General features: G+C 39.4%; 1 protein-coding gene across 4 annotated transcripts in view; it reads left to right on the top strand.

Moving 5' to 3' along the window:
- The window catches only part of LOC124555302 (exocyst complex component 1), a 277,770-nt gene that overhangs the window by 239,970 nt on the left and 24,317 nt on the right, over positions 1–13,483 (top strand). For all 4 annotated transcript variants that reach the window (XR_006968531.1, XM_047129176.1, XM_047129177.1 and 1 more), the window contains one exon: positions 7,232–7,377. Coding sequence is in view for 3 of the 4 variants with exons in the window: in XM_047129176.1 (XP_046985132.1) it covers positions 7,232–7,377 (146 nt within the window). In the remaining variant the exon portion in view is untranslated. The remainder of the gene's footprint in view (positions 1–7,231; positions 7,378–13,483) is intronic.

Genomic DNA, 13,483 nt, shown 5'->3' on the forward strand with positions numbered 1-13,483 from the left:
ACTACCTCACTGCTTTCTGTGCCACACTGAGGCTGAGTGAAGTAGAGTGTAAGTCATTTCTCCTTCTAATTTATGAATGTTACTATCATTTTCTAATTGTGATAAATTGTTAATGACAAACTTCATATGGGAATAAATGTACAGGATGCTCCATATGTGTGGAATAACGATTCTAAAACAAAGAGAAGTGAGTAAACAATAATCTAAAGTCAAGTAGTGTGAGATTGAAGAGGGGACAAAACCTGTGAAGCTATTGTTACCAACACAGCAGCCATTTGGGGTAAGGGGGTCATGTGACATATCAGGCAGACGGAGAATTACTTGAGAAAAGCAATGGTGTGTCTCATTTGAGCAGAACTTTTTTAATTCTCGGGTATGTCACATTTAGTACTGAATAAGGCAAATGCCAATGGTAACACATAAAGGCTACAGGCTGTGTTAGGCATGTTATAAGGTTGTTATTCACTTCACTATTCCTCATGGGGTTTAACTAACACATGTAGTGGAATATGAACACAAGTATGAACAAACTGCTCCTTGAGGTGTGAAAGGTTTCTGGTCTTTATAACAGGCACTACATTCACACATCCCTACAGATAGAAATCCAAAGGACTTAAATCTGGGGAACATTATGGCCACTCCACTGAATCTCTGTGACCTATCAGTCTCTGAGGAAACTGGATATCCACGTATGCCTGGACAGCTAGCTGGTAATAAGTTAGTGCACCATAGTATTTAAAGAAAGTTGGAAAGCACATCTTTGTTTAACAGCTGCAGATAATGAGGTGATGTTAGTGTACCCTGTATGAAGAAGTGCCCAGCAATATGAGAACTCCATATTCCATTCCAAACTATAAATTTTGATGTACCAACTACCCTCAATGGATCCATCCATTGACAGCTACCACCTGATTAGTATCTGTATTTCTGTTTATTTACCTCTCCAATCACATAAAAATTAGCTTCATCAATAAATAGTAAATTGTAGGGGAAATGATGGTTTTCATCCAATTTGCTCATCTCAAATTCTGCGAACTCAGTGATCTACATCGTCCTAGATGAGATTTTTAACATTTGCTTTTTTGAAGGGTGCCATTTACGTGTGGCCACCGTTCATTGTTGATTTTCAGCTGATCCCAGTTTTGCTGCAAGATGCAGTGAGTACTGCATTATGGACTCGTTTAGTTAAAATGAAAGAAAAAAAAAAAAAGCCAGACCAACAGTTGACCTTGCTTCATTTGTGGCCATTCTGAGTTGTTCAACTTTTGGTTTATCTACAACAGAACCAGTTTCATGGAATTTTGTAACCAGTTTCACCACCACACACTGTGTAATGGGTGCTCTATGATCAGCATTGGTTGAAGTCCTCTGTGATAATATGGGTACTCCCCTCTTCTGATATCAGGAAGATCTCAGTGTGTTTGGTTTGTGTTATTGCCATCAGCTTTGCTTCACCTGTAGGAAGAAACATCAGCCATAACTTGAGAATAAATAAAGCTATGCTCAGATGAAAGTACCATTGTTTTTCTCATTTAATTCTGTGTGTGTTATGTCACATGACCCCCTCCCCACCTCTCTCCATTTGGAAATTACAAGTTGCATTTACAATGGCAACTTCAAAAATGGCTGCAAGTTTGTTAACATAGCCTCACAGGGTTTCCCCTCTCCCATCTTGTACTACTTGACTTAACTTTTCTGTTTATTCACCCGTTTTAGTTTCAGAATTGTTGTTTCACACCTGTGGACTACCCTGTACAGTGAGGCAGTTGTCAGTAATCCCAACTGTTTAAAGGGCTGTCTGTGAGGTTCTAGAGTTGGCCCCATATATTTGACTTACATGCTTCTTTGTCGCAAATGTTTACATCTTCAGAGTCAGGTTATTCCAGAATAGAATGCTGTGAGACATTACTGGGTGAAAATGAGTAAAGCAAGTTAACTTCTCACATCCTCATGAGGGAAGCACGGGACAGTGGCTTCACATTTCTTGTTGTAAAATTTGGGCATGATAACTGACTGTAAGACTATGATATCAATGTATTTCACTAACTCGTTCCTACAGCAGATTTGGCATACATGCATGAGGGACTTTTTAAGGGGAATGGTTGGTAGTTGTCAAATTGGAGGTACTGTTGGTGATTGGTTTCTGTATCATGACCAGAGTATTTTATGACAGGTGGAGATAAACACCTAAGAAGATAATGTGTTGTATTGGGAAGGATGAGGTGAAACCAGTTAGGGATTAGATGTTGAGGTTCTGGTGGAAAGAGTGGAGACACTGGGGTCATATAATGAAGATGGGGTCATGTTGGTGCCCATTGCAGTTCCACATATTTATTTGTAGGTTTGGCCTTCAAAGCAGAAACAGTTATACATCATTAAACACTGTCTCTAATCCGTTCTTTTAATTTTCTATAACTTCATCTTATTAGCTATTTAAATTCCATATATGCCTGTTATTGGTACAATAATTTATATTTAAAATTATTTTTCATATATTTTTTTTATTTTTTTAAATCCTCTTCTGTTGTATTTTGTCTCTTGACTATCTAACCATAAAGTCTTGCCCTTTCTTGCCCTGGCAGTTCAGAAAACTGTCCTTAGTCCTACAAACTACTGTCTAGCACTTTGTATCCCTCCCAATGAACTTACTAATAAGATCTTTATTTCTAGCTGTCACCCGTCTTCTCATAAAGAACTTCTTTTCCAGTTCCATTAAACCCTTATCCTCAATACTCATATTCAGTTCTCAGATCTGTACTAACTGCCTCTACTCCTAACTGCTCCTACTCATTTTGAAAAATTCTTTTACTCTCTGACAATAATTCCATGCATCTCATTTCCGTTAAAGGCACTGTTGGTGTATAACAACTAGAGTGACATCTTGACAGCATGTAAGGAATTTCTCTCATCTGCTTACACTGCACTCCCAGCCAAGAGTACTTCTACCCAGTAAAGAACCTATAACTACAACCTGCCCCATTATCAACCTCTTAGACTCCAAACAGCAAATTTACCCTGTTTGCTGATGATACCACAATTCTAATTGATAATTTGATAGATCACAATATTGAACAAACTACAAATACTGTTTTTAATGACATCTTAAATTGGTTCTCCTCAAATGGTCTCTCACTCAATGCAAATAAAACTCATTATATGAGGTTCCATACACCACAAAGTAATCTCGATGAAATTAACATAAAATGTAGAGATCAACCAATACAGAAAGTTGAAGATACAAAATTCGTGGGTGCTTATATAGACAGCAAGTGTAATTGGTCAGTTCACATTCTTCATCTATGTAAAAAACTTAGCTCGGCAACATCTGCATTGTGGGTAATTTCTTCAGTGGCAGAAGTTGGCATGATTAAGGTTGCCTACTTTGGCTACTTCCACTCATTGATGTCATATGCTATCATATTCTGGGGGACCAACCACTTGCAAAAAAAGTTTTCACCATCCAAAAAAAAGCAATCAGAATAATGTGTGGGGTCTATCAAAGACACTCTTGCAGGCACTTGTTTCGGAAGATAGGTATCCTAACAACTGCCTCACAGTATATTTTTCCCTTGCTGACCTTTGTGTGCAAAAATTATTATATCTACCAAGACAACAGTAAATTCCATGGCTATAACACCAGAAACAAAAACAATCTACATTTCAAAATGAAATGCCTTACTCTGGTACAAAAAGGAGTTCACTACTCCAGCATTAAGCTGTTCAATGCTCTCCCACTACATATCAAATGTGTTCATACAGAACTGCCAAAATTTAAACAAGTTCTCAAAGATTACCTGACAGAGAAATCTTCTTATATTGTGGATGAATATTTGAAAGAAAATGTATACCATCACTAAACTTATTGTGTCTAGAAGTAGTTCAGTTGATTTTATTGTCCATTTGAGCATTAGCACACTTTTTGTAACAACAGATTGGCTGTACCTGTATTTACTCTTGTAGGCCTAATATCTGATTTAACTTTGTGCTCTTATTTTTAACCTTTATTTGAAACTCCTTTTTCTGTTAAATGGTTGTTATGTTATCTAGCTGACATTGTATCTATTACTGTATTTATAGTATGTCTTACTTAAACTATGTACAATTTGGCATTGAATTGCCCTTGTATTTATTGTAAGTTTAAATTGAAACCCGTACAATTTGACACATTCCATATCCTTGTGATTGACCCACTAACTGGATCTACAGAACATGAAATAAATAAATAAATAGCGTACCTTGCTGACCTAATCAGCCTTTCTTATCTCCAGAGGCTTCCTTTAACACCCCCCCCCCCACACACACACACACACAAGAAACACCCTGCTGCCGAACACCCTCTCCAGGCTGTCAGTGCTGTCATAAACATACGTTCCAGAAACCTGACCCTCACAGAAGTTTCGTCCCCTCTAAATGTTTCACTTTTATCCCCAAATACACGTTTGTACTTGCTGAAATAATAAAGGACCTGTTTTCTGTTACTCATTTACTTCAGTGCAAAAGATGTCTTCGCCACCTACCTTATGTTATGTTATGTTAATTGGGGACCTAGAAACGATGGACAGGCTCCATCCCCGCCGCAGCCACAGTGGTCCGCAACCCCACGACGACTACCGCAGTCCAGTTCACCCCTCTGCCACCCCACACCGAACCCAGGGTTAATGTGCGGTTCGGCCCCCGATGGTCTCCCCCCCCCCCCCCCCCCCCCCCCAGGGAACATCTCACACCAGATGAGTGTAGCCCCTATGTTTGCATGGTAGAGTAATGGTGGTGTACGCGTACATGGAGATCTTGTTTGCGCAGCAATCGCCGACATAGTGTAGCTGAGGCGGAATAAGGAGAACCAGCCCACATTTGCCGAGGCAGATGGAAAACCGCCTAAAAACCATCCACAGACTGCCCGGCTCTTCGGACCTCGACACAAATCCGCCAGGTGGATTCGTGCTGGGGACCAGCGCTCCTTCCCGCCCGGAAAGCCATGCGTTAGACTGCACGGCCAACCGGGCGGGCGCCACCTACCTTACTCTCCACATCCTGCCAGAAGCACACACTGACATGGTGTCAGCCCCTTCCACCCGACTAGCCACCGACAGCCTTCCAGGACACACTGACATGGTGTCAGCCCCTTCCACTCGACTAGCCAATGACAGTCTCCCAGGAATTCCTCGCTTCCAACCTGGCTTAACTTTCCTTCTCCAAATCTCCCCCAGTGTGTCAAATATTATATCTATGAGACAAAAACCAACCCTGACCTTATCATCCTTCTTATTGACCCCACCACTGTTGACACAAATCAGTTACAAGCCATACCAGTGTGATTCCATTACATGACCTCATGCATCTCCTGCGTCCTATGACCTGACGTATTGACATCCTCACACTGTTAATCCCTTGTACATCAACCTTTTGCCTACTGCCCAAGCTCCATAAACTCTACACAAGTATCTGGCAGTCTTTGGAAGCGGTAACATCAGTGAAGTATCTGGGTGTGACTATTCTAAATGATCTCAAATTGAATGATCAGATTACACATGTAACAGGTAAGGCGAACTCTAGATTGTGGTTTACTGGTAGAATCCTGAAGCGATGCAGTCCTTCAACAAAGGAAATTGCTTACAATACGTTAGTTCGTCCAGTCTTGAAGTATTGTTCGTCTGTATGGGACCCTTACCAGTTGGGTCTGATTCAAGAGATTGAGAAGGTCCAAAGAAGAGTGGCAAGATTCGTGACTGGTACATTTAGCCATCGCGAGAGCATTACAAATCTCATAGAAAGTTTGAAGTTGGACACACTTGCAGATAGACGACGCGCTAAACAGAAGGGGCTGCTCTCTAAATTCCGAAATTCAATCTTCATCGAGGATTTAGAGCATATATGATTACCACCAACAGCCCTCCGCCACACACTGCTTGGTGTAGGTTTCACAGAACAAATTACAGAATATTTCTGAACCATCCCATGTGGGAAAAATGTATACTTAAATCTTTCTATGAGGGCTCTGGTTTCTCTAATTGTATCAAAACATTTGTTTCTCCCTATGTAGGAAGTTTACAAAACATTTTATCATTTTATGTAAAAAGCTGGTGAATATTTTTTTTCTTCTACTATAGAACAAGTAGAATCATTGACCACCAAATTTGCCACTGACATTTTTACACTTGCTTAATTTGGTATTGTTACTAGGAGTAAATTCATTCTGTATTCAGAAGTCATTAGTTAGTGCTATAAACCACACAGACATTTTAAGAGAGTTAGAAATGGTCCAGATGCTGGCGTCTGAATGATAAAATAATGCACATTGTGTAAATGAAATTTGTAATGAAATATTTTAAGTTTATCTGCAGTAAGTGTGTTACAATCTGTTACGATTGAGCATTATTTCATGAACAGCAACAGAAATAGTATTTCATATGTACATTGTTTTGATTCCTAGCTGGACTTGAAATAATCACCAGTAAATCACAAGACAACTAAAAACATTTTACTTGTGGTCATGAAAACTAGTAAAGTAAATGTTGTTCTCACATTAAACAATAATTGGTTCTGGTAAATTTGACATTGGGAAAAAGTCTAGAAATTTCAGGGATCTTTTTAAAATATGAAATAAAGTTGTCATCCAGAATCAGAATTATTTGTGGAGTTGACACACATCTGTTTAAGCAACTAGAATATTAACCATAACCTCACAGTATGCCAATCCACTGATGGAATTTGTTGTCAACAATCCATTGCACTTTGAGAGTAAGACAGAGATTCATTAATACAATCTCGAAGAAAAAATGATCTGCACCTCCCTGTAGTGAATCTGACTTTTGCACAAAGAAGAAATTGTAATACAAAGTTGTAATATTATCTGACAGTTTGCCCAAGGAAATAAATCATGTATCTGGCAGACAGTAGAAGTATTGCCAAATATGGTTTAAAGTTGTTCCTTCTTAATAATTCCTTCTTACCACATCCCATGTCATAATGTATTTCATGAATCTAATTATAGAATCAAAATTTATAATGCAGGTTCATTTTGAGGAGGAGTAGGAGTAGAGTTGTGTGCAGGAGGTTCCATATTGGAAGAAACCTTTGGTATTGTAACTGTACTTAGATATTTTAGACATAATGGTAGTGCTTCAATTATCTTGTAGGGTACAGTATTTGCAGTCATATTTTTTGAGCGGTAAGTGTGTTCAAAAACTTGAATTTCACATTCATATGTCTTCTATATTGTTTCATTTTGCAGAAAATTTTCATCACCTGCATGCTCTGCTGTCCCAGTTAAAAATTGCTGTTTTAGATGGGTTACGAAAAGAAGCAAAACAGAAGTATAGTGAAGCTCTGAAAGCATATGTTACACAGTATTTTGGAAGACCTTTGATAAAATTAAATGTAAGTTACTTTGTGATGAAATCTGTGTACAAATTCTATCCACTATTTATGTTTCCTGTGCCTTTCCTTATTCATTGTCCAGCAATGCATATGCTACCGGCTGACTAAGAGCTAAGAATGTGAGCACAAAAAATACATTAAATTTATTCATCAGTGTATTTAGCTGACCAAACTTTTGTTCATACTTGGATGTAAAATGACACTTTCCAAAGATGAAATTGTTTCAAGTTTAAGGCCTTGTAGCTAGCTAAATCATTCAGCATCTGTGATCTGCGTAATTTGACAGTGTCACCTTAGAATACAAGCAAGATTTTAAATATTTTGAGATAAGAAAGTAATGAAAAAGATATGATCCAAGACTTACGATAAGTTAATGAAAATTGAAATGAGTAAGATTCCTGAAAATAATCTTTCCTCCTGTAGGCCATGCACATTCATAACACCTTTGAAACAGGAGCATATCATACAAATTATACATAGATATGGAATACAAATAATTTTATCAGTAAAGGTGACAAATCACCAAATAGCTGAGGCACTGAGTTGTTGACAGGAACATAACCAAAACATAACATTGTTAGCTTTTGGGCAAATCCTTCTTCATAGCTATGAAACAAACGAACACACGAGACCATGTGACCTGTACAACCATGTTGCTGTTGCTGATTATGTAGTGCCAGTACTGCAGCTGGACGGGGGTGAGGAAATAGGGACAAGGAGGTGAAGAGTAGGAGGGAGGGTTGGGGAAGTGTGGTTGAAGCTAAGAAGGAGAGGCAGTAGATGCACAGGGTATGAATGTGACACTGGTGAGTTCTTTCTGGCTGCAGGCAGGGCGAGATGTGCACAGTGACATTGAGGAGTGGTTTGGGAGGTGGAGATAAAACAATTGAAGAAAGAGACTGTGGAGAAGAGAGTGTGCATGCAAGATGAATGAAGTTGGGGGCACAGTTGGACATGGGTGTGGAGCGGAGGCTAACAGAGATTTAAGCCAGGGAATTTGGGGATCGAATGATGTTTCGCAAGGTCAAGTCCCATCTACAGATCAGCAAATCAGAGGAGCTGGAGTTAAGGGGAAGGATCTGGATGACATGGGTTGTGAAACAGCCATTGAAATTGAGAATTATGTGCTCAGCAGCATGTTTTGCTGTCCTGTCAGAGGCAGAGCTACCTATGAAGGCAGTCAGTGTCATCTGCCAGCTTTAACTTCTGTAAAGTATTTTATGTGGTCATGACACCAGCCAGCTGTCTACCCAGGTAAATGGCCAGTGTCAAGTTGTGGCCAAGAGACTCAACAGGAACTGACACCCAGTGGCAGAACTCACTGCTGAGCATAAAATTCTGAATTTTAGTAGCAGGTACACAGTCCATGCCATCTTGATTCTCCCAACACCAGCTTCTCTGATTTATGTTGATGCGCCTTACCCTTGTAACACATTCTATGATTGTTTTCTGCACACAACTCCTTCTGCCTGCATCTAGATTGAGTTCATCAGTGCCACATTCCTATCCGATTCTTCTGCCACTTCATACCAGCCATCAGCCACACTTCCTCCCACTCCCCAACTCCTTGCTTTCCTTGTCCACTCCACCCACCACTCACATCAGTTGAACTACAGTGCCAGCACGATGTAGTCAGCCCAGAAAATGTAGCCATACAGGGGTGTGTGCGTAGTTATTTATCATGTAAGATTGTAATTTTGGGGATTTAAGGATTTATTTATTTCTGAAATATTAAAATTTCGTAGAACAGTTTAAAGTGTACTGGGTGGTTATAATTAAAGTGCAGCTACTCACTAAGGTCCAGTGCGCACTGTAATTATCATATGGCAGCGAAACTTGGTAGGTACGGTAATGTGGAACTGATTTACACGGCGCTATTAATGCAATCAAGATGGTATAGAGATGTTTCCATATGTAATGGATTAGGAATGGAACATGGGCAGAAAAGGTGTGACAAGTTAGAAAAATAATGTTGATTTTATTATTAACTGTTATGAATTGCCAGATAACAATATGGATGTCTACCAAACAGTGTATGGCGCCAGATTTGAACCTTGTGGTCAAAATTGGAAGTAATTGTTTTCCAACATAAATCAGTTCCCCTTTAATGCATTAGCATATCTACCAATTTTTGCTCCCGTACATTAATTACAGCCCGCACTGAAGCTCCGTGAATAACTGCACTTTAATTATAACCAGCCGGTATTTGTAAGTAAAAGCATTCTCTGCAAGGACAAGCTCTGTCTGTACTTTCGTGTGTACTTGACATACTTCTCTTCAGGGTGAAGTTTTAGGTCTTATTGGTGACCCTGCAGTTTTAACTGGTATTTGATATCAGATTGAGTGTGATACTATTCTTTAAACTGAGATAATGTTGTGATTTTGACTATTATGCTTTAAAATTAATGTGTTACAAACTTTTCATTGTTCTGTTCCTCAGTGTATGCATTATTAATGGATTTTCCTTAATGTGAGGAACACATCGATACAGTAAATAGGGATTAAGAAGAAACTGCTATTTGAGTACAATCTGTGTACCATTTCCCAATACTGCATTAGTCTTAGTCAAACATCCCTAAGGGACTCACAAATTTTTTGTGATTATATGCATGACAAACATGTGTCCCTGAGCCAGTGCAGGACTCCTTCCTTTCCTGTGCTGCACTCTTACCCTCTGACTATATCTTTTTTCAGACTTTGTCTGTTGAACAGATGCATTGTTGACAACCTGGCTCGTGTAAGACATCAGTTGTGGTACTTCCTTCTCTTTTTCCCAAGCATTTGTTTACAACACTCCTTTCACATAACTCATGTTTGGTACCCACATCTGGGTCTGACCTCCAGCTTCTCAAAATTTTTATAGAAGTGTTGGCTGAGCAGCAAAGGTCACCCAATACTGAGCATCGTAGCCAAACTGTGTTGGGGCCCCTCAGATACCTGCACTGTGGTAACCCCCTGACTACAAAGGGATCGCATTATTGAGGCCCAGCTGTTACCTCACCACACATGCTGGGGAGGAGGCATCTGTCATTTTTTGGGCGCTAGAACTATGGTCAGTGGCCATCAAACTGGTGGCTGTTTACAGTAGCTAGGTGGCACATGTGGGGAGCGCCCTCAAACATCAAGGTGGATACATCTCACAGAGAAAAGACCTGAGTTGCCAACTGATGGCCATGAGGCTGTGACAGTCAGTCTAAACAAATATGAATGTTTCATTGCAGATTTTATGACTCCAAAGAACTTTCCCTCCTTAGCCACGCCATGCGATGAAAGAAAAATCAAATAAACTGCAGAACCTTAAAGAAACTTTGCATCATTATCAGAATAATACAGGCACTGCAATATTGTATTTATTTGCCTATATCAGGCAAGTGACTTTCAAGTACAATGTCTGACCTGTACAGGAATATACATAATGGATGTACGAGTACAGGTCATAGACGTATGGCTTACAACATATGGAAGTCTAGGTCTGGCCGTGAGTCGTGCACAGATAGCCAAATGGTAAGGCAACCACTTGCGAAGATCTGGGTTCAAGTCCAGGTCCATTACAAATTTTCATTGTCATCATTCCATTCTACAGCTGATGTTGCACCTTATTCAAATTGCAAATTCATTTGATGTGTTTCGTAATGGCTGTGATCGCCACAGTGTCTGTTCCTATGCTTGCATGCATGTTCAAAGAAACTTCGCATAGTAATCAGAATAACACAGGCACTGCAATATCATAGTATAAAATGCATTTGGAGAAATCTCTTCCCTCATTACACGATAAACTGGTTCAGTCTTAATTAAATGACTGTGTTCAAGATCTGTGTGACACTTTGGGTGCAGTTCTTAGACTAAAATAAGCTCATTAGAAATAAGTACTTGGCACAGATGGCAGGTCGTGCTCTAAAACGTGGTAAAATTTTTATGAATGTGTGTGATATTATTAAAATAAGGGAAACTTATGTTTAGCAGAGGAGTGAAAATTTAAATGTCTGTGTGGATCCAGGATAAAATTAAGGGAGTCAAAATTTTAGTTAAATGAGAGGGCATCTGGAAGGACACTGAGGTGTTTTCTGGTAAACTGCAAGAGCACAATCAGCAAAGAATAAAATTCAGTTCATTAGTTCAGGAAACTGTGCCTGATGTTTTGATTCATCCATCCATCCATCCATCCATCCATCCATAAACCATTTAGTACAATAGTATCAAGCATGTCAGATACATTACAGAAATAATATATACATATATAAATCGTTAACAAAGTAGGATAGGCTTAGGTGAGGATAGAGTAGGAAGTTGTCCGTGGCCTAATCAAAGGAACCATCTCGGCATTCACATTAGCACTTTGGAGGAACATGGAAAGCCCAAGTCAGGATGGCCGTACGAGGAATAAACCCCGGTCTTCCTGAATGAGAGTCCAGTATGAGGAGTGTTCAAAAAATTCTGGAACTTTGTCCACAAAATGTTTCTACACTTACATTTTACTTAATGTGCATGGTCTCCTTCAAAATACTCTCCTCCACAATTGATACACTGCTTCCAGTGCCATTTCCCCTTCTGGGATCGTGCAAAGCACCGTCTGCAAATTTTCTTTTATCTCATCTATCATTGCAAATCTTCGTCCTTTCAACAGTCTACTCAATACAGCACTGAACAATAACTAACAGACATACAACAGTGATACTTCTGGCAGTTACACATTAAACACAGGTGTGTGCAGGGATGCCAACCGCATTTTGCTCCAACACACCAGTGGTGCGAAGTTACAAATGTTCTGAAATTTTTTGTATAGACCTCATACATTAAGACTGGTGACATAGCCGCCGCACTTAATATATTGGCGCAAGGGGAATCACAAATACATACTCTGAATTGTGATTGCAACGTGCCCAAAAACTAAATCAATGAGCAAGAAATTTTGAAAATAAAAGCATTACGGAAAAAGTGAAAACACATTAACAGATTACATAACACTGCTGAAAAGTAAAACTTGCACAATAAGTAAATCAGTGATGTAGCTAAATCTTGAAACTTCAATCTAAAACACCCCGTGAAAAAATAAAAACATGCGAACACATTATATAACACTGATGGCAAGTATAATGCTCGAACACGTGGAAACTTGCCAACACGATATCCATCACAACTAGGATAACACTAGATTCCTTCTCAGAGGAGGTGTATTGCACTGCACTGATCTGTTTTACAACTATGACTGAAACCGTTTATTATCTATTCCTTTTATTCTCATTGCACTTGCTTAATAGGATTTAATAACTAACCATATTGAAAGCCTTAGAAAGATCAAAAATAACTCCAACAAGGCTACTGCTGTTATCCAAGTTTCTAACCATTTCGTCAGCCTAATCATTTATTACTGCTTCTGTACTTCTAGCTGTTCAGAAGCCGAACTTGCAGCGAACAGGCTGATCTGGGAAGGGAGCTATGAGCAGTTCATTATAGAAAATACAAAGGGTGATAATTTATAGGATTTTTTCCTCATAAAGCCTGGGGATATATGGCAGAAACAGAACATAATTGAGGGGATGAGTAAACATAGGGCTGTAGTAGTTGAAGTGTTCTTAGAGAGCACAAGGTTGAAAAAATCTAAGAAATATATCACAAGTCAAACTGGGGGGGGGGGGGGGGGGGGGTCGGTAAAAACACATGAAAAGATGTTAACACAGTGTGGTCAGAACTGGTAACTGGTGCAGATTATATCAGAAAGTGAAGTAAAGCCACAAAAAGTCATGAAGCAGTCACAGAGGCAGTTTATTACATTAGAGCAGTGAGAATAATAAAAAAGGAGGATGAGATTGCAGAGGAACAAGATCAGGAAGTAAAAATGTAGCAAGGCTTGTCTGTAACCCATAAAGGAGGAGTTAAATAAAGTTAAGAGAGAAGCAGAAAAATATTTCCTGGAACAGCTGATTGTTGGGGTGAACAGTTACAATCAAAGGTCGAGAAACATGTGGGTGTAGAAAAAGCCACAAGGGAATGCAAAGACACTCCCAACATTCAAGCAGCAAACAAACAAGTAAAAGGTTGCAGGAAAAGCAGAACTATGTAATCAGGAATATAGTTGTACAGTGAGTACGGGTAGGAAGGTCTAGGG

Source organism: Schistocerca americana, chromosome X, assembly GCF_021461395.2.
Source record: "Schistocerca americana isolate TAMUIC-IGC-003095 chromosome X, iqSchAmer2.1, whole genome shotgun sequence".
Lineage (NCBI taxonomy): Eukaryota > Metazoa > Arthropoda > Insecta > Orthoptera > Acrididae > Schistocerca > Schistocerca americana.